This window comes from Sciurus carolinensis, chromosome 5 (assembly GCF_902686445.1).
Source record: "Sciurus carolinensis chromosome 5, mSciCar1.2, whole genome shotgun sequence".
Lineage (NCBI taxonomy): Eukaryota > Metazoa > Chordata > Mammalia > Rodentia > Sciuridae > Sciurus > Sciurus carolinensis.
In genome coordinates this window covers 119688135-119707032 of record NC_062217.1, presented here as the reverse complement: position 1 = coordinate 119707032, position 18898 = coordinate 119688135, and the positions used below count along the sequence as shown (strand labels likewise).

The window sequence follows — 18898 nt, the reverse complement described above, 5'->3', positions numbered from 1 at the left end:
GTTGTTGTTGTTGTACTAGGGATTGAACCTGGAGCCCTGGGCATGCTAGGCAAGCCCTGTACCATTGAGCCACATCCCCAGCCTTATACCTTCCTTCTTTTCATCAACTACCAGAGTAACATGCACTTATAGTTTTCTTCCAATTTTGGGTTGCTTTTTCCTGTCTCTTTTATGATTCCTTCTCTGCTGCTCTAAGATTGCCTTTTAAGCTCTCTTCTCAGCTTATTCCACACTTGAGCCTTGTCCAACTCTGTGGCTTCAATCACCAGCTCTCAGTTGATGACTCTCAAATCTGTCCTTAACCCAGTTCTTTTTCCTCTCTTCAGACTGTTATTTTGACTGCTTCTTGGAAATCTTATTTCAAAGTCACCTTGTCAAAAACTGAACTCATTATTCTCCTCTTATTCCCTCTGAAATCTTGCTTATTTTTCTGTTTTGTCATCTCAGTGAATCATAGATACCACCATCCATTCATTTGGCCAAGCAGATACGTCATCTTTTGGGCTAGGAATGTGGTAGAGTGGATTTGATTCCCAGCACCTGACACAAAGCAAAACAACAACAACAAAAACCCCTGTCTCCTTCCTTTTCTTCATATCCATATAGGGTTGATTACCAAATGCTGTTGATTTACTTTTCATGTCTCCCTCCCTGTGTCCATTTCCCTTCATCCTCATGCCACTACCATTTGATATAGGGGCAAACTACTCTCATTTCATGCCTGGAGGGCCAGGCATTCACTCTGCAGATTGTGATTTTTCTCTTCAATTATGGGAAAACAATAAGGAATTTAATATATACAAAAAGGAATGAAGAAGGGCTGGGGTTGTGGCTCAATGGTGGAGCACTTGCCTAGCATGTGTGAGGCACTGGGTTTGATCCTTGGCATCACATAAAAATAAATAAAATAAAGGTATTGTGTCCATCTACAACTAAAAAGAAATATTTAAAAAATGAGATGAAGAATAGTATAATAGATGCCCATGTATGTATCACCCAACTTAAAACTTTATTATTGCACTTGATGTCTCTGTGTATTCCTACTCTGATTTTTATTTTTAATTTGTTCAATTTTTAAATTAAAATTGTGTGTTTATGTGTTTTCTTGGGGTCAAATCAACGACCTTGCCCTGTAGTCAGATATTTATATCTTAAATTTGATTATGTTTGTGTATGTGTAATTTTTCTATAATGAAAATATTATACTAAGACCTATCTGTAACTCCGCATTGCATAAATCCCAAGTCTCTCTATTCAGCACAATATTTCCTTGACTTAAAACTCTTTTCTCTAGAAATCATTGTTCCCTTTGATTCATATAAACAGATAATTTTCTTACACATGAAAGAATATGTTAAATATTTAACCATTTTGCTCATATTATCATCCCTCTTTTCTATTAAGGAACAACTTGTTTAAGGTAATGTGAGCAAATTGGAAGAGTAAATTGAATAAATATGTTTAAACAGTTTAAGATGAAGAGCATTTTCAGCACCCCTAGAAATCATTTTTCATGTCCTATTCAGAGTTAGCACCTCTCCCAATATTTGATCTCTATCATCACTGATTAGTTTTGCCTAGTTTTGAATATCATATAAATGAAATCATATGGTATATACTCTTTTGTGCCTGGCTTTTTCTGCTAACTTGTATTTCATGTGTAGCAACACTTCATCCGCTTTCTTTTCTGGGCCTTTAGGAACAAGCCCCTTCATGCCATGTACCCCGTTTCTCTATCCTCGTTTTCTCTCTACCACCATGCCTAGAGCTCTGTTTCAGTCATTCATAACTATATTGGATTCTTTTTTTTAACTTTTAAAAAAAATATTTTTATTAATCGTTGATGAACCTTTATTTATTTGTATATAGTGCTGAGAATCAAGCCCAGTGCCTCACACATACTAGGCAAATGCTCTACCACTGAGCCACAATCCCAGCCCTTGATTCTTATTATGCCTTATTCTTTCTCTTAAGATCGCCATGCCTGCTGGCTTCATCCACGAGGCCTGCACACCTCCCTGCCCCACAGTTGCTTGGTTAGGTCATGCTCCTGGGTTAGGTCTCAGCTGAGACATCACTTCCTCTGGAAAGTCCTGTGTGCCCTGGCTACCTGGAACACTCCATATGTTTGCTTATTAGTCATTTGGAAAGCTCCATGAGGCTGCTTGTCTCATTCACAGTGGTATATTCTCTACCTAGCTCTTGCTGTAGAAGTCACCTACTCAGCATAATTTCTTAAATTAGTGAATGAATGAATGAATGAACATTTCTCTAAGAGACATTAACTATTCTTTTGAACTGGAGTTAATATTAAGATAGATGTCCTAACATGACATTATGAAAACTTGATAAACATTAAAAACAACCACTACTCCAGGTTATTTTTTAACTGGGTTCTTTTCCAGTGAAGCAGGACTCTGAGTTGTTTCTCTGTGCCTGACAAACAATATGTGACAAATCACTGTGCAATATCACTGTTTCTAGTTGCCATAGTGATGGGGGTTTTCATGTATGGGCTGCCTGAGGCTTCTTGTTCAGAAACACTGAACTGAGTAAATATTGTTTAAACTGAAAAGGTACACAGACATCAAAATCTTCTCTTGTCGGGCTTGCAGATGATATGTGATTCAGTCTTTGGGTGGAGATTGTTTTTAACCTACTTAAGCATTCTTTTCCATTTGGATTTATATAACATTCTGAAAATTAAAGTGGTTCTTTGCAAACTTGGAGAAATAATAAGGTCACTGATAAAAATATTTTTAAAATGTTAAAAAAATTCACCCAGTTAATGAATTTTAGCTTGACAGAAATTCAGAATATAATGGGCAGATTTCAAAATGTATATAATTAAGGTGAAGAGTGATTCTGTAGAGAACCTGTAGGCAGGAGAAATTCGAATATATACCTTTTTGATAGATTAAATGTAGTCTCGACCATTGCCATTACTGATTTGTTAGCATGCTAGAGTAGAAGATGTGAATATAATCTGATTTGTCAGGATTGCTCCTGTCTACTACTTAAGAGTTAGTTGACCTAGGACAACCTCTCTGAACCTCAGAATTTTCATAGGTAAAATGGGTAGATTAATAGCATACTGATTGCTTCAAATATCTACTGTGAGTATTAAATGAGGTATCCTCCACATGAAAAGTGCTCTGTGAATGTTGGCAATTATGATTAAGTAGATTTTCCTTTCTTCGTCTTAAGTAGCAGTGCAATATTTTAAAAATGAGAGCATATTTTTGTTAGTAATCATTGAATCTTCCTCTTATTCATTTTTTAAAAAATCTAAATCTAAGGCCTTTAGAAATTCTTTCCTCTCACCAGATGTGCATGATTAGGCGGGACTGGTTGTGCTATAGAAATTGTGTCACTGAGCCCAAAAGCTCCTGACTGTTACTCATTGCTAGTCCCTTGTATGTGCAAGAGTAATTGTTTCAGATCAACACTTTATTAACTTCTTTTTGACCATGAACAAAGGAGGATTCAGAATAAATTAAGGACCTATGAACTGATATTTTTTTTACTGATGTATAAACTTCAAAGACATTTGGATTTTTAAAGAAGGGGAGCAATTTGTCCTTGTTAACTGATATCTTTTAATATCTCAGTGCCTTCCTACTTTAAAACGTTTTTATTGCTTTCTCCCCTGTTATAGTTTGGATGTTGAATGTCATCCAAAGGCTCATGTATTAAAGGCTTGGTTCCTATGTTGTGCTATTGGGAGGTAATGGAACCTTTAGAGGTGGGACCTAGTGAGAGATTTGTTTGTTTGTTTGTTTTTGGCACAGGAATTGAACTCAGGGACACTTGACCACTAAGCCACATCCCCAACCCTATTTGTATTTTATTTAGAGTTAGGACCTCAATGAGTTGCTTAGTGCCTCGCTTTTGCTGAAGCTGGCTTTGAACTTGTGATCCTCCTGCCTTCCCAGCCACTGGGATTATAGATGTGTACCACCACATCTGACCTTAGTGTCTAAGAAATCCCACGAAAACCACGCTGGACACGGGAAATCACATAAGGGAGTTTATTAAGCAAACAGAGTGTCTCCCTGCAGGGTAAGAGAGAAAATGAGAGGAAAATATAAAGGAAAGAGAAAGGGCGTGTGCTAGAGAGAGTGGAAAAGTGAGGAGGAGAAAGAAAGCAAGTGAGTAGGAGAGAGAAAAGCAAGAGAAAAGATGGCGGGGTAGCTACCCTTAAGCAGTTGAATTCTGCCGGGCTAACGCGACCAATAACGGAGAAGGATACTTGCAAGATGAATGATGAACCAATAGCTAGCTAGGATGTTCACAGACTGACAAGTAGTTGGGAGGCAGGGAAATGGCTGCCCCAGAAAGGGCGGGGAGAGCAGCTTTCAGACTGACAAGTTAGGTTGTGATGCAATGGAAAGGCAGGGGAGCAGCTTTGTATTACACAGTGGGAGATCTTTAGGTCATTGAAAACATGTTCCAGAACGGGACTGTGGGATCCTCATCCCTTCTTCTTTCTGCCTCCTGGTCATGAGGCGGGTGGTTTTGATCCACTGTGCACTCCCACCTTGATGTGCTGTTTGACCATAGGTCCAAAGCAATGGGGCCAATTGATCGTGGGCTCCAACCTTCAAAAGAACTGTGAGTCAAAATAAGCATTTTTTTCTTTATATGTTAAGTATCTCAGATATTTCATTACATAATGCAAAACTGACACAACCCCACAGAATAAGATCAGTAACAAATGACATTGAAAGGGGACATCTATTCCTATTTCTCCCTTAAAGAGAACCACTATTAACAATTAATATATTTTTCTCTAGATTTTTTCAAAGTATGCTTTGACATATTATTATTATTTATCAAGTAATTGCAAATAGAATACAGTTAAAATGTGATTATAATAATATAAATCCTTTCATGAAATACAAATTGAAAAGAACCTCTATATTTTCAAAATAGGCCCACGAGTTAAATCAAACTGTCTCTCAAAGGGTTCCAGCATTATTTGCTACACTAAGCTTATAAAATGAAGTCTCACTTCCCAGAACTGTTAAATATTTATATTACATGATTCATTTAATTAGCTGATACATGATATAAACCCAAACTCATTTTTATTAAATGTAGTGAGGAGGATGGAACAAGAAAAAGTCCACGTAACAGGAAAGATAAGGTCCCTTTTGTTTTTTGCTTATCCACTGTTGCTGAGGGATTGACATCAGAATAATTCTAAGTGGACTTTTTTCATTCTGGAGTATCTGGCAAGTGAGGCTGACGGTAATGTACAAAGACGAGGTGACTCACCGATAAAAATGTAAATATTTACATCCACTCACTAGTAATAGCTGGCATGTGTATCCTTGGTGATAATTTAATGAACTTTTTATTCCTGTTGGAAAAAGTGACATCTCATTGATACATCGGAACGTTTCCATTTCCATTAGCAACAGGAAGGATTGCTCACTGGAGATCCTTTTTATTTGTGTGTTTTCCTGTGACTTTCAATTAAAGAGTGTTTCTTTTAATCTACTAATTGCTGCTGCCTCCAGGGGTGATATTAACCATTTTAATATTAGTGCTTGGAAGGAACCTGTGCTGACCAGCTTTTGAGCAGGGTCCCAGAGGCGTCCTTCTGTGTCAGGCAGTAGCTCTGGGTAATAGCAGACACTTGAAGTGGTTTGTCTGCATGGTGTGGGCTCAGGAAAGTAGCTTTATTTTGCACTAACTAGAACACAGAAATAAGGGGCTGGGTGTTCCTTATTCCTACATCCTCTCCAGCATTTCTTATTGTTTGTATTCTTGGTGGCTCTCACTGTAAGTAGAGTGAGATGAAATCTCAGTGTAGTTTTGATTTGCATTTCCCTAATTGCTAAAGAACTTGAACTTTTAGAAAATATTTTTTTGCCATTTATATTTCTTTGAGAAGTATCTGTTTAGCTCATTTACTCATTTATTAATTAGGGGTTTTTTTGGTGGTAAGTTTTTTGAGTTCTTTATATATTCCGGATATTAATCCTCTCAGAAGAGTAAGTAGCAAAGATTTTCTCCTAATCTATAGGTTCTCTCTTCACATTCTTAATTGTTTCTTTGCTGTGCAGAAGTTTTTTAATTTGATGCCATTCCACTTATCAATTCTTGGTATTATTTTTTGAGCTTTAGGAGTCCTGTTGAGGAAGTCATTACCTCATCTGTATGTTGGAATGTTGACTGTATGTTTTCTTTTTGGAGTTGCAAAGTTTCTGTTCTAATTCCTAGGTCTTTGATCAATTTTGAGTTGACTTTTGTGTAGGGTGAGAGAGAGAGGGATCTAGTCTTATTCTTCTACATATAGAAAACCAGTTTCCCCATGATTTTGGGGTTGGAGCACAGGGTCTTGTACATGCTAACAATGCCCTACCACTAAGTTACATCTCCAGCTCCACAGTTTGGGTCTTATTAATGAATGATGGGGTTAAAGAAGAATGTGGGAATTAGAGAACAAAAAACACTGCAGGAAAATGGAAGGAGTAGAAAGGTGCTCAAGTGCAACTTGGAGAGTACAGGCTAGAAGCCTGGAAGTCTTGGGTTTTGACCAGGGCTTCATTGCGTGAAACTTTGGAACTTGGAACAAGTTTCGTCAACCTTCTGCAGCCTTAGATTCTGTATGGGGATAATGATAACAACTTTATCTACCTCATAAAGTTGTTTTAAAGGAAAACTGTGACTATGCCAGGTCCAGCACAGGGTCTTGCACAGAGTAAGAACTTATAAATGATAAATGTGGTCATAATAGTGCCTTCCATTTATAATTTTATGATTGGCTGTTTCACAAATTATGTTGCATGATTTTATATAGTTTTAGAATTTCATTAAAAAAGTTACATAGAGTAAAATTGACTTTTTTGGCACACAGTTTTATGAGTTTTAACTTCTGCCTAGAATCATGTAATCAGTATCATAATCAGGATATAAAACTTTCATCGCCTCTACAGATAGTTTTAATTATTATTTTTAATGGTGTATATAATTATACAAATTAGGAGATTCATGATGCTGTATTTGTCTATGCACATAACATAATTTGATCAATCTTATTCCCAAATACCTTCCCTTCATAGCATAATTTGGTAGATTTCATTCCCCAGTATTTCTCCATGCCCTCCCCTTTTCTCTCCTTTTTAATACCTTTTTTAAAAAATTTTTAGTTGTCAATGGACCTTTATTTATTTAGTTTTTATTTATTTATATGCAGTGCTGAGAATCGAACCCAGTGCTTTACACATGCTAGGCAAGTGCTCTACCATTGAGCCACAACCCCAACCCTCAATGCCTTTCTTTTACTCTATTGGTCTCCCTTCTATTTTTGTGAATAAAATTTTCTATTTTTTATATATATATATATATATATATATATATGTATGTATATATATATAACTTAAACAACACATACATAATGTAAATGACAGATATGATTCACATACTATAAATTCACCTTTTAAGGTATACATTTCAGTGGTTTTTAGCATACACAGTGTTATGTAACCATTGCTACTAATTTCAAAACATTTTTTCACAAGAAGAAACCTCATACTTGTTAGCAATCACTTCCCATTCCTGCCTGCCTAGCTCCTGGCAACTACTAATCCACTTTATTTTGAATATTTCATATAAATAGAGTCATACAATATGTAGTCTTTTGTGACTGATTTCCTTCATTTATTTATCCATGTTGTAGCACATCAATTATTTTATTCCTTTTTTACTGATGAATGATAATTCCTCATGAATGATAATTCTTCAGTATTATTTATGTAGATACCACATTTTGCTTATCAATTTGTCAGCTAATGGACATTTGTGTTGTTCCACCTTTTGGCCATTATGGATAATAATGCTGCTATCATATACCAGTTTTTGTGTGGATGCATGCTCTCATTTCTCACCATAGATACCTAAGATTGAAATTGTTGGGTTATATGGTAACTTTGCTTAACATTTTTTTTGTGTGTGTATGGTGCTGGGGATTGAACGTAGGGCCTTGTGCACGCAAGGCAAGCACTCTACCAACTGAGTTATATCCCCAACTCCTCTGCTTAACACTTTGAGGAATTGAGAAACTGTTTTTCAAAGTCACCACACCATTTTGAATTTCAGTATGCCATGGATGAGTGTTCCAGCTTCTTCATATCCTACCCACCAGTTCTCTTTATTTTCACTCTCTTTTTAAATTGTTTGTTCTATTTAGTTATTCATGATAGTAAAATGCATTTTGATTCATTGTACACAAATGGGGTACAACTTTTCATTCCTCTGGTTGTAGATTCACACCATTCATGTAATCTTACATGTACATAGGGGTAATGATGTTTGTTACATTCCACCATCTTTCCTTCCTCCCCTCCCCTCCCCTCATTTTCCTCTACACAATCCAACATTCCTTCATTCTTCACTTAGGCCCCACCCCGCTTATGTATCAGCATTCGCTTATCAGAGAAAATATTTGGCCTTTCTACCCACCAGTTCTTATCATCATTCTATTTTAGTCATTCTGATAGGTGTAAAGTGATATATTCTGCTGTGGTTTTGATTTCTATCTTCTTGAAGACTATTGATGCTGAGTGTCTTTTCATACGTTCATTGGCTATTCATGTATCTTTGAAGAAATGTCTAAACCTTTTACCCATTTTGTGATTGGGTCATTTTATTATTGAGTTGTTAAGAGTTCTTTACAGATCTTAGATAAGTACCTTATCAGATCTATGATTTGTCAATATTTTTTCCCCATGCGATGGGTTGTCTTTTCACTTTATTGATGATACTCTTTTTCTTTTTTTCTGACTGGGATTGAACCTGGGGTCTTGTATATACTTGGCATATGCTCTACCACTGTGCTATCCCCCATTCCTTTTTATCTTTTTTTTTTTTTTTGAGACAGGGTCTCTCTAAGTTGCCCAAGGTGGCTTTGAACTTGATATACTACCTCACTCTCTCCAGTAGCTGGGATTACAGGCCTGTACCCCCACATCCAGCATTGATGGTACTCTTTGAAGCACGAAAGTTTTAATTTTAATGTAGTTCGATTTGTCAGTTTTTCTCATTGTTGTTTTTGTTGTTGCATATGCTTTTGGTGTTATTTGTAAGGAGCTATGCTTAATCCAAGGTCACAAAGATTTACTCCTAGGTGTTTTCTTAAGAGATTTAGAGTGCTAACACTTTTCAATGTGTGATCCATTTTAAGTTAAAAAAATTTATATATGGTTTTAATAAGGATGCAAATTCATTCTTTTATATGTGGATATCTAGTTGTCCAGGACCATTTGCTGAGAAGGCTGTTCTTTCCCAAAGGAACTGTCTTGGTACTCTTATCAAGTGTACTGTACATTAGGGTTTATTTCTGTATTCTCAATTTTATTCCATTTATCTATATTTATAACCTTATTGTCTCTAACATTCTGTTCTCAATACTGTACTTTATAGAAGTTTTGAAATTAAGAAGTATGAGTCCTCCAACTTTGTTCTTATTTTTCAAGATTATTGGGGGTATTGAGTCCCTTACATTTACATATTTTATTTATTTATTTATTTTATTAAAATATTTTTTATTTTTATAGACATTTTGATTCATTGTACACAAATAGGGAATAACTTCATTTCTATGGTTGTACACAATGTATATTCACACCATTCATGTAATCATACATATATACAGGGTAATACTGTCTGTTTCATTCTACTGTATTTCCATCCCCACCCCCTATCTGCCCATTTCCTTAGCCCATTTTTCCTCCCACCCCTTTTTCCTCTACACCATCCAAAGTTCCTTCATTCTTCTCTTTCCCCTGCCACCCCCCTCCCCTTATACATTGTCATGCACTTATCAGAGAAAACATTCGGCCTTTGGGTTTTGGGGCTTGGCCTATTTCACTTAGCATATTTTCCAGCTTCACCCATTTACCAGCAAATGTCATAATTTTATTCTTCTTTATGGCTGAGTAATATTCCATTGTGTATATGTACCACAGTTTCTTTATCCATTCATCAACTGAAGGGCATCTAGGTTGGTTCCACAATCTAGCTATTGTGAATTGAGCTGCTATGAACATTGATGTGGCTGCATCACTGGAGTATGCTGATTTTAAGTCCTTTGGGTATAAACCAAGGAGTGGGATAGCTGGGTCAAATGGTGGGTCCATTCCAAGCTTTCTGAGGAATCTCCATACTGCTTTCCAGAGTGGCTGCACTAATTTGCAACTCCACCAGCAATGTATGAGTGTGCCTCTTTCCCCACATCCATGCTAACACTTATTATTGCTTATGTTCTTGATAATAGCCATTCTAATTGGAGTTAGATGAAATCTTAGGGTGGTTTTAATTTGCATTTCTCTAATTACTAGGGATGATGAGCAGTTTTTCATATTCTTGTTGATCACCTGTTTATCTTCTTCTGTGAAGTATCTGCCCATTTCCTTAGCCCATTTATTGATTGGGTTCTTTGTATTTTGGATGTAAAGTTTTTTAAGTTCTTTATAAACTTTGGAGATGAGTGCTGTGTCTGAAGTGTGTGTGGAAAAGATTTTCTCCCACTCTGTAGGCTCTCTTTTCACATTGTTAATTGTTTCCTGTGCTGAGAAAAAACTTTTTAGTTTGAATCTATCCCATTTATTGATCCTTGCTTTTATTTCTTGTGTTATGGGGGTCTTGTTAAGGAAGTCTGGTCCTAAGCCAACATGATGAAGATTAGGGCCTACTCTTTCTTCTATTTGGTGAATGGTCTCAGGTCTAATTCCTAGGTCCCTGATTCATTTTGAGTTGAGTTTTGTACAGGGTGAGAGATAGGGTTTTAGTTTCATTTTACTGTTTATGCATTTCCAGTTTTGCCAGCACCATTTGTTGAAGAGGCTATCTTTTCTCCATTGTAAGTTTTTGGCATGCTTGTCTAGTGTGAGGTACTTATGTGGGTATGTCTCCGTGTCTTCTATCCTGTACCATTGATCTACCTGTCTATTTTGGTGCCAGTACCATGCCTTTTTTGTTACTATTGCCCTATAATAGAGCTTAAGGTCTGGTATTGTGATACCTCCTGCATCACTCTTCCTGCCCAGGATTGCTTTGGCTATTCTGGGTCTTTTGTACTTCCAGATGAATTTCATGATTGCTTTTTCTGTTTCTATGAGAAATGTCATAGGGATTTTAATTGGAATTGCATTAAATCTGTATAGCACCTTTGGAAGTATGGCCATTTTGATAATATTAATTCTGTCTATTCAAGAACATGGGAGATCTTTCCATCTTCTAAGGTCTTCTTCAATTTCTTTCTTCAATGTTTTGTAGTTTTCATTGTAGAGATCTTTTACCTCTTTGGTTAGATTGATTCCCAAGTGTTTTTTTTTTTTTTTTTTGAGGCTATTGGTAAAGGAGTTGTTTCCTCATTTCCTTTTCAGATGTTTCATTGCTTATATATAAAAATGCTTTACATTTATGCATGTTGATTTTATATCTTGCTATTTTGCTGAATTCATTGATGAGGCCTAGAAGTTTTCTGGAGTAGTTTTTTGGATCCTCTAAATATAGAATCATGTCATCAGCAAATAGTGACAGCTTGAGTTACTCTTTTCCTATTTGTATCCCTTTAATTTCTTTAGTCTGTCTAATTGCTCTGGCTAGTATTTCAAGGATAATGTTGAATAGACGTGGTGAAAGAGGGCATCCCTGTCTTGTTCCCGTTTTTAAAGGAAGTTTTCAGTTTTTGTCCATTAAGAATGATGTTGGCCATGGTCTTAGCATAAATAGCCTTTACAATGTTCAGATATGTTCCTACTATCCCTATTTTTACTAGTGTTTTGAGCATGAAGGGATGTTATATTTTGTCAAATGCTTTTTCTGTGTCAATTAAAATAACCTTATGATTCTTATCTGTAAGTCTATTGACATGATGGATTATGTTTACTGATTTACAGATGTTAAACCATCCTTGCATTCTAGGGATGAACCCCACTTAATTGTGGTGCACAATTTTCTTAATATGTTTTTGGATACAGTTTGCTGGTATTTTGTTAAGGATCTTTGCTTCTATATTCATCAAGGATATTGGTCTAAAACTTTCTTTCCTTGATGTATCTTTGTCTGATTTGGGTATGAGGGTGATATTAGCTTCGTTGAATGAGTTTGGTAGGGGTCCCTCCTTTTCTATTTCCTGGAATACTTTGAGAAGTATTGGAATGAGTTCTTCTTTGAAGGTCTTGTAGAACTTGGCTAAAAATTTGTCTGGTCCTGGGCTTTTCTTGGATGGTAGGCTTTTGATGGCTTCTTGTATTTCATTGCTTGATATTATCTGTTCAAATTGTGAAGGTCCTCCTGGTTCAGTTTGGGAGGAGCATATGTCTCTAGAAATTTGTCAATGTCTTCGGTAGATTCTATTTTCTTGGAATACAGATTTTCAAAGTAGCTTCTAATTATGTTCTGTATCTCAGTGGTGTCTGTTGTGATATTTCCTTTTTCATCACAAATTTTAGTAATTTGAGTATTCTCTCTCCTTCTCTTTGTTAGTGTGGCTAAGGGTTTTTCTATTTTGTTTACTTTCTCAAAGAACCAACTTTATGTTTTGTCAATTTTTTGAATAGTTTCTTTTGTTTCAATTTCATTGATTTCAGCTCTGATTTTAATTATTTCCTGTCTTCTACTACTTTTGTTGTTATTCTGTTCTTCTTTTTCTAGGGCTTTGAGCTGTAATGTTAGGTCATTTAGTTGTTGACTTTTCATTGTTTTCTTGAATGTTCTCCATGCAATGAATTTTCCTCTTAGTACTGCTTTCATAGTGTCCCAGAGATTTTGATATGTTGCATTGTCGTTCTCATTGACCTCTAAGAATTTTTTTTATCTCCTCCCTGATGTTTTTTGTTATCCATGTTTCATTCAATAGCATATTATTTAGTCTCCAGGTGTTGGAGTAATTTCTGTTTTTTATTTTGTTATTGATTTTTACTCTCAGTCCATTATGATCTGATAGAACACAAGGCAGTATCTCAATTTTTTTGCATTTCCTAAGGGCTGCTTTGTGGCATAACATATGTTCTATTTTTGAGAAGGTTCCATGTGCTGCTGAGAAGAAAGTGAATCTGCACGTTGATGAATGAAATGTTCTATATATGTCTATTAAATCTAGGTTATTGATTGTGTTATTGAGTTCTATGGTTTCTTTGTTTAGTTTTTGTTTGGAAGATCTATCCAGTGGTGGCAGTGGTATGTTAAAGTCACCCAGAATTATTGTGTTGTGGTCTATTTGATTCCTGAAATTGAGAAGGATTTGTTTGATGTACAGGGATGCACTGTTGTTTGGGGCATAAATATTTATGATCATTATGACTTCCTGATTTATGGTTCCCTTGAGCAGTATGAAATATCCTTCTTTATCTCTTCTAACTTTGACTTGAAGTCAACTTTTCTGAAATAAGGATGAAAATCCCTGCTTTTTTACTGAGTTCGTGTGCATGGTAGTTTTTCCCCATCCTTTCACCTTTAGTCTGTGGATGTCTTTTTCTATGAAATGAGTCTCTTGAAGGCAGCATATTATTGGTCTTTCTTTTTAATCCATTCTGCCATTGTATGTCTTTTGATTGATGAGTTTAGGCCATTAACGTTCAGGGTCATTATCAAGATATGATTTGTATTCCCAATCATTTGAGCTTATTTTTGGATTTTAACTTGCCTTGGTTTCTCCTTTAAATGGATTTTTCTTTAATGTAGTTCCTCCCTTTGCAGACCTACATTGTTGTTTTTCTTTTCCTCCTCATGGAATATTTTGTTGAGAATATTCTGTAGTGCAGGCTTTCTATATGTAAATTCTTTTAACTTTTGTTTCTCATGGAAGGATTTTATTTCATCTTCACATCTGAAGGTTAGTTTTGCTGGGTATAGGATTCTTGGTTGGCAACCATGTTCTTTCAGAGCTTGAAATATGTTTTCCAGGCCCTTCTAGCTTTTAGAGTCTGGGCTATGAAATCTACAGATATCCATATTGGTTTCCCCCTGTACATAATCTGATGCTTTTCTCTCACAGCCTTCAAAATCCTATCTTTATTTTGTATGTTAGGTATTTTCATTATAATGTGCCTTGGTGTGGATCTGTTGCAATTTTGTCCATTTAGTGTTCTGTAAGCCTCTTGTAATTGATTTTCCATTTCATTGTTCAGGCTTGGGAAATTTTCTGATAGTATTTCATTGAATAGGTTGTTCATTCCTTTGGTTTGTATCTCTGTGCCTTCCTCAATCCTGAAAATTTTTAAATTTGGTCTTTTCATGATGTCCTGTAGTTCTTGGGGTTTCTGTTCATGATTTCTTACCTTCTTCTCTGTTTGGGCAACTTTATTTTCAAGATTAAATATTTTGTCTTCATTGTCTGAGGTTCTGTCTTCCAAGTGGTCTAATCTGTTGGTGATGCTTTCTATTGAGGTTTTTATTTGGTTTATTGTTTCCTCTATTAAAAGGATTTCCATTTGATTTTTTTTTTTTTTGAGAATCTCTACCTCTTTGTTAAAATGATCTTTTGCTTCCTGCAGTTGCTCTTTCAACTGCTTATTGGTGTTATCATTCATTGCCTGCGTTTGCTCTCTTATCTCATCCTTTGCTTCATGAATCCTCTTAATCATGTATTATCTGAAGTCCTTTTCTGACATTTCTTCTACCATACTGTCATTGAATCCTATTAATATAGAATCTAGATTTGTTTGGGTCATTTTCTTCCCTTGTTTTTTCATGTTGTTTATGTATCTTCCCCTCTAGCAGTGCAGATCTGGGGTATTGTAGATTTCCCCCTATAGGCTTATAGTGACTCTATAGGTTTGTGAAACCTTTTCTTTAAGTGGGAGATCAATATTAGCTGTGCCCAGTTCAGACACTATGCAATCCTAGACCAAATAGCCCCTATGAGGACATTAATAATATTGTCATAATAAACAGAATGAGTTTAATTATTATCTTCAGTATAACAAATAGATTTGCAATAAGGTCTGCAGTTTCTAATGGAGGACAAAGAGGATGGGAAGGGGTATAGGATGTAGCTGTTAATGGGATAAGAAAAGAATATATAGAAGTTCTAGATCATAGAAAGAGTGAGAGTGTAATCAAAAGAAGTTGGTTGTTAGCATCAAAAAGGGGAAAGAGACTCTGAGGGAACAGGTAAACAAAAGGAAAAGAGAGGGAGAAAAGTAAAGAAATAAAAACAAAATTTTTCAATAAGGAGAAAAAAGAAAATCTGCACTATAACAGTCAGATAGTATTCAAACCTCCCGGTCTTCAGTAGCCTGATGCCACCTAACAATGAGCTTCCAGTCTCCAGCAGGTGTCTCAGGATAGGATTTGCCCCACTTAAAGATCAGAGCTCCCACTTCAAGGATTATCCAAGATGGCTGCTCTGGCTTCCAAATGTGTTGGCAGATGGGGAGCTGTAGCTCAGGGTGTGGGCGTGGTCGGCTGGAGGTCCTGTAGGCGGGGCACAGTTGGTAGGTCTGGGGGTCTTGGTGGTGGGGCACAGTCAGTAGGTCTGGGGGTCCTGATGGTGGGGAGTAGTCAGTCTATTTGAGGGCCCCAGAGGCAGGGTGTGATGGGTCAGGCTGAGGGATCCTGGAGATGGGGCTCAGTCAGTCCAGCCAGGGGTTCTACGGGGCCTGGCTGTTGTCTCAAAATGGCGGCAGCCACGTGTAACCAAACCTGCAGGTACTGTGACAGTGAACTCCCAGGCAACAGCAGGCAGCTGGCACTCCACTGGCACTCTGCGGTCAGTTTGCAGACTGCTGTTGGACGATCGGCAGGTGAACCTCAGGTGGTGGTTGATGGATAGGGGAAAGGCAGGCAGTGGACAGGCAAGAGGTAGGCAATGGCGGATGATAAGTGCCTTACAGTGAGCAATCTGCACTCAAAAAGGTGTCGATATGCTGACAGACCTCAGGTGATCATAGTAGACAAATGGGGTAAACATCAGGGGATTGATAAACAGTAAAAACTGCCTCACCAGGAAACAGACATCCTTTGCATGAGACCCGAGTTATGGAGGGACAAGGAACACAGCCTTCTTGTAGTCCACCATCTTGGATCCCCCATTTACATATTTTATGATTTTAGTACCAGTTTGTCAGTTTCTGGAAAAAAAGTAAATGGGATTTCAGGGTTAGAGTTTTGGCTCAGTGGTACAGTGCTTGCCTAGCATGTGTGAGGCACTAGGTTCAATCCTCAGCACCACATAAAAATAAATAAAATAAAAGTATTGTGTCCATCTACAACTAAAAATACTTTTAAAAAAGTAAATGGTATTTCAATAAAAGTTGTTGAATCTATAGATCATTTTGAGGAATATTACCACTTTGGTAATATCAAACATTTTATATCCGGAACATGGAGTATCTTTCCATTTACTTAGGTGTTCTTTAATTTCTTGCAACAAGATTATGTTGTTTTCAGGATGTTTCTTGCACTTCTTTGGTTAAAAATTTTCCTGTTTTTATTCTTTTTGATGCTGTTTTAAAATGGAATTGCTTCCTTAACTCATTTTCAGATTGTTCATTGCTCATGTGTAGAAACAGTTGGTTTTTTAATATCAATCTTGTTTTGTGTCCTACTCTATGTGAAGTTTTAACTTCAAGGGATGGGGTAGTAGTGGTGGGGGGAGTAGAGACTTCAGAAGTGTTTCCAACTGGGCGATGAAAGGTTTCTCTTGCATGCTATCTAGTCAAATAGGTCAGTGACAAAGCTATCATTTACTGAGCATCTACATTATGTACTGTACTGAAAGCTTCCCAATAGCTTTCCTTTGCTCTGAGAACAAAATAAAACAAAACACCTAAAAACAAACAAAAAAATGAGAATCCTTAGCATGACATTGAAGGCCCAGGATGATTGGGCCTTTGTCCAGTCGTGACCCCCATCCCTCTCTGTTCTTCTCCTGGTCCTGTGTCCTGTAGCCTCATTAACAATTTCAACTTTCTCTAAATTCCATTACCATGTTTCTTCCTGTCTTAAACTCTTCTTTCATACTGTCTGTATTGCCTGGTCACTACTTCCCACTAGAAAAGGTAATTTTTTTCTAGTAGAAGAAATTAAATTTTTCCAATGCTTATGAATTTCTGTCTCTCCTGCTAATAATGTCTTTTATTCACAACTGCGTTTTCATCACCTCAAGCAGCACCTGGCACATCACTGGAGTCCAGTAAAGGTAGTGGATAAACTCTGTGCTAGGCAATTTATATATATAAAATCTTCCTTGTCTTTATGATACACTTTACAAATGAGGAAACTAAAGCTTAACTAGGTAAACTAGCCTAAGGCCGTATGACTAGCAAATGGCAGAGCTATGATTTTAGTAAGATACTTTGATTATTTTAATTTTAAATTAACCCCTTAAGGAGAGAAGTTCTCATTTCTTGATTTGTTTTCCAGTGGAGACTTTTCAGAAATTGCAGAGGGCAAAAGAGATTCTGACCAATGAAGAGAGTCGAGCCCGCTATGATCATTGGAGAAGGAGCCAGATATCAATGCCATTCCAGCAGTGGGAAACTTTGACTGACTCAGTGAAAATGGTGGGTTTCTCTCTGGGAATGATGTAGTTCTGTGAGGCTCGGGCTGCTCATGGATTAGACTCATGAGTTATCTTAAAAGTTGTTATGGTTTGGGTATGAAATGTTCTCCCAAGGACTCATGTCTTGAAGTTTTGGTCTCCATTGCAGCAATGTTCAGAAGTGGGGCTTTTGAAAAGTGGTTGAATCATGAGGTCAGCCACTTATTAGTGGATTAATCCATTGAATGCTGAAAGGACAACTGGGAAGTGGTGGAAACTGAAGGTAGGTGGGGCACTGTTGGAGGAAGTAGGTCACTGGGGGTGTGTATAGCTCATTCCTGGTTCCTTCCTCTCTCTCTGTCTCTGTCTCTCTGCTTACCAGCAGAACTGCCTAGGAGCCAGCTAAACATGGGCTGAAATCTCCGAAACTGTGAACTAAAATAAAGCCTTCCTTATTTAAGTTGTTTATATCAGGTATATTGGTCATAATGATGAAAAGCTGGTTAACACAAGACTCAATATGCAATAGGATGGAGAAGACCAAGAAGGTGGTAGGGTCTGGGTTTAACTCAGTACTTGCAAAATCCTGCGAGAGGAAATTCAGATCAGAAGCAATCAATCAGAGCCAGAAGAGTCTGTGACTACATTTTTCAGTCTCTTTTGCTGTTTGTTTCAGTATATAAACTTCCTTATCATTTACACTTCTTTTTATGAGTTCTAGTAATTGTGCTTCTGAAGTTTCCCTTATACTGAGTTTGGGATCATTGTAAATTAATTTCCTCCATCTTTTTTGTTCATATAAGCTTGTTCTTTTTTCAAGGCTTATGAATCTATTTAAAAAAAAACAGGATCCAGTTAATCAAATAAAACTGTAAGTTATTCTTATCATATACTCTGGTGAATTATTGGACTTTAAACCATTGTGTTACTTTTCTTCATATCATTAAAAAACTACATATCAAAATAATCAAAGTAATAAGGTCTTGGGGTGTAACTCAGTGGTAGAGCTCATGCTTAGCATGTGCAAGGCCTTGGTTTCAATTCCCAGTACCCTAATAATTAAATAAATCACTATAATTACTACTATATATTTATTTTGTTTACATTGATCTTTATACTATAAAGAAATGTAATTTAAAAGATTTGTATTCTTTTAGGCATGAATTCTTATCCAGTTTCTTTCCATTGGAATACTTCTCTGACTTAAGATTTTAAATGTAGAAATTACCTTACAGGCAAGTTTTCAGGGACACTTGTTGGAATTAGTCTATAAAGTGATTCACATCTCTTTATTTAGAGTCCTTCAGGGTTACATTTAGATTTTATTCTTTATAGTTTTTATTTTAAGAAGATTGAAGAAAATTCTTTGAAATAAAAGACTTGTAATACTAAGGCAAG

The 18898-nt window shown here is 36.5% G+C and overlaps 1 protein-coding gene and 1 long non-coding RNA gene across 2 annotated transcripts in view; one reads left to right on the top strand and one right to left on the bottom strand.

The window, feature by feature from the left end:
* Nucleotides 1-18898, top strand: part of Dnajc12 (DnaJ heat shock protein family (Hsp40) member C12) — a 45882-nt gene that overhangs the window by 11348 nt on the left and 15636 nt on the right. Inside the window, exon 3 of the mRNA XM_047553661.1 lies at nt 17383-17522. Within this exon, the coding sequence (XP_047409617.1) occupies nt 17383-17522 (140 nt within the window). The remainder of the gene's footprint in view (nt 1-17382; nt 17523-18898) is intronic.
* LOC124985177 (uncharacterized) overlaps nt 4320-18898 on the bottom strand; it is a 55223-nt gene continuing 40644 nt past the window's right edge. The window contains exons 2-3 of the long non-coding RNA XR_007108815.1: nt 15962-16088; nt 4320-4601 (exon numbers count right to left, since the gene is read on the bottom strand). This is a non-coding gene — a long non-coding RNA (uncharacterized LOC124985177). The remainder of the gene's footprint in view (nt 4602-15961; nt 16089-18898) is intronic.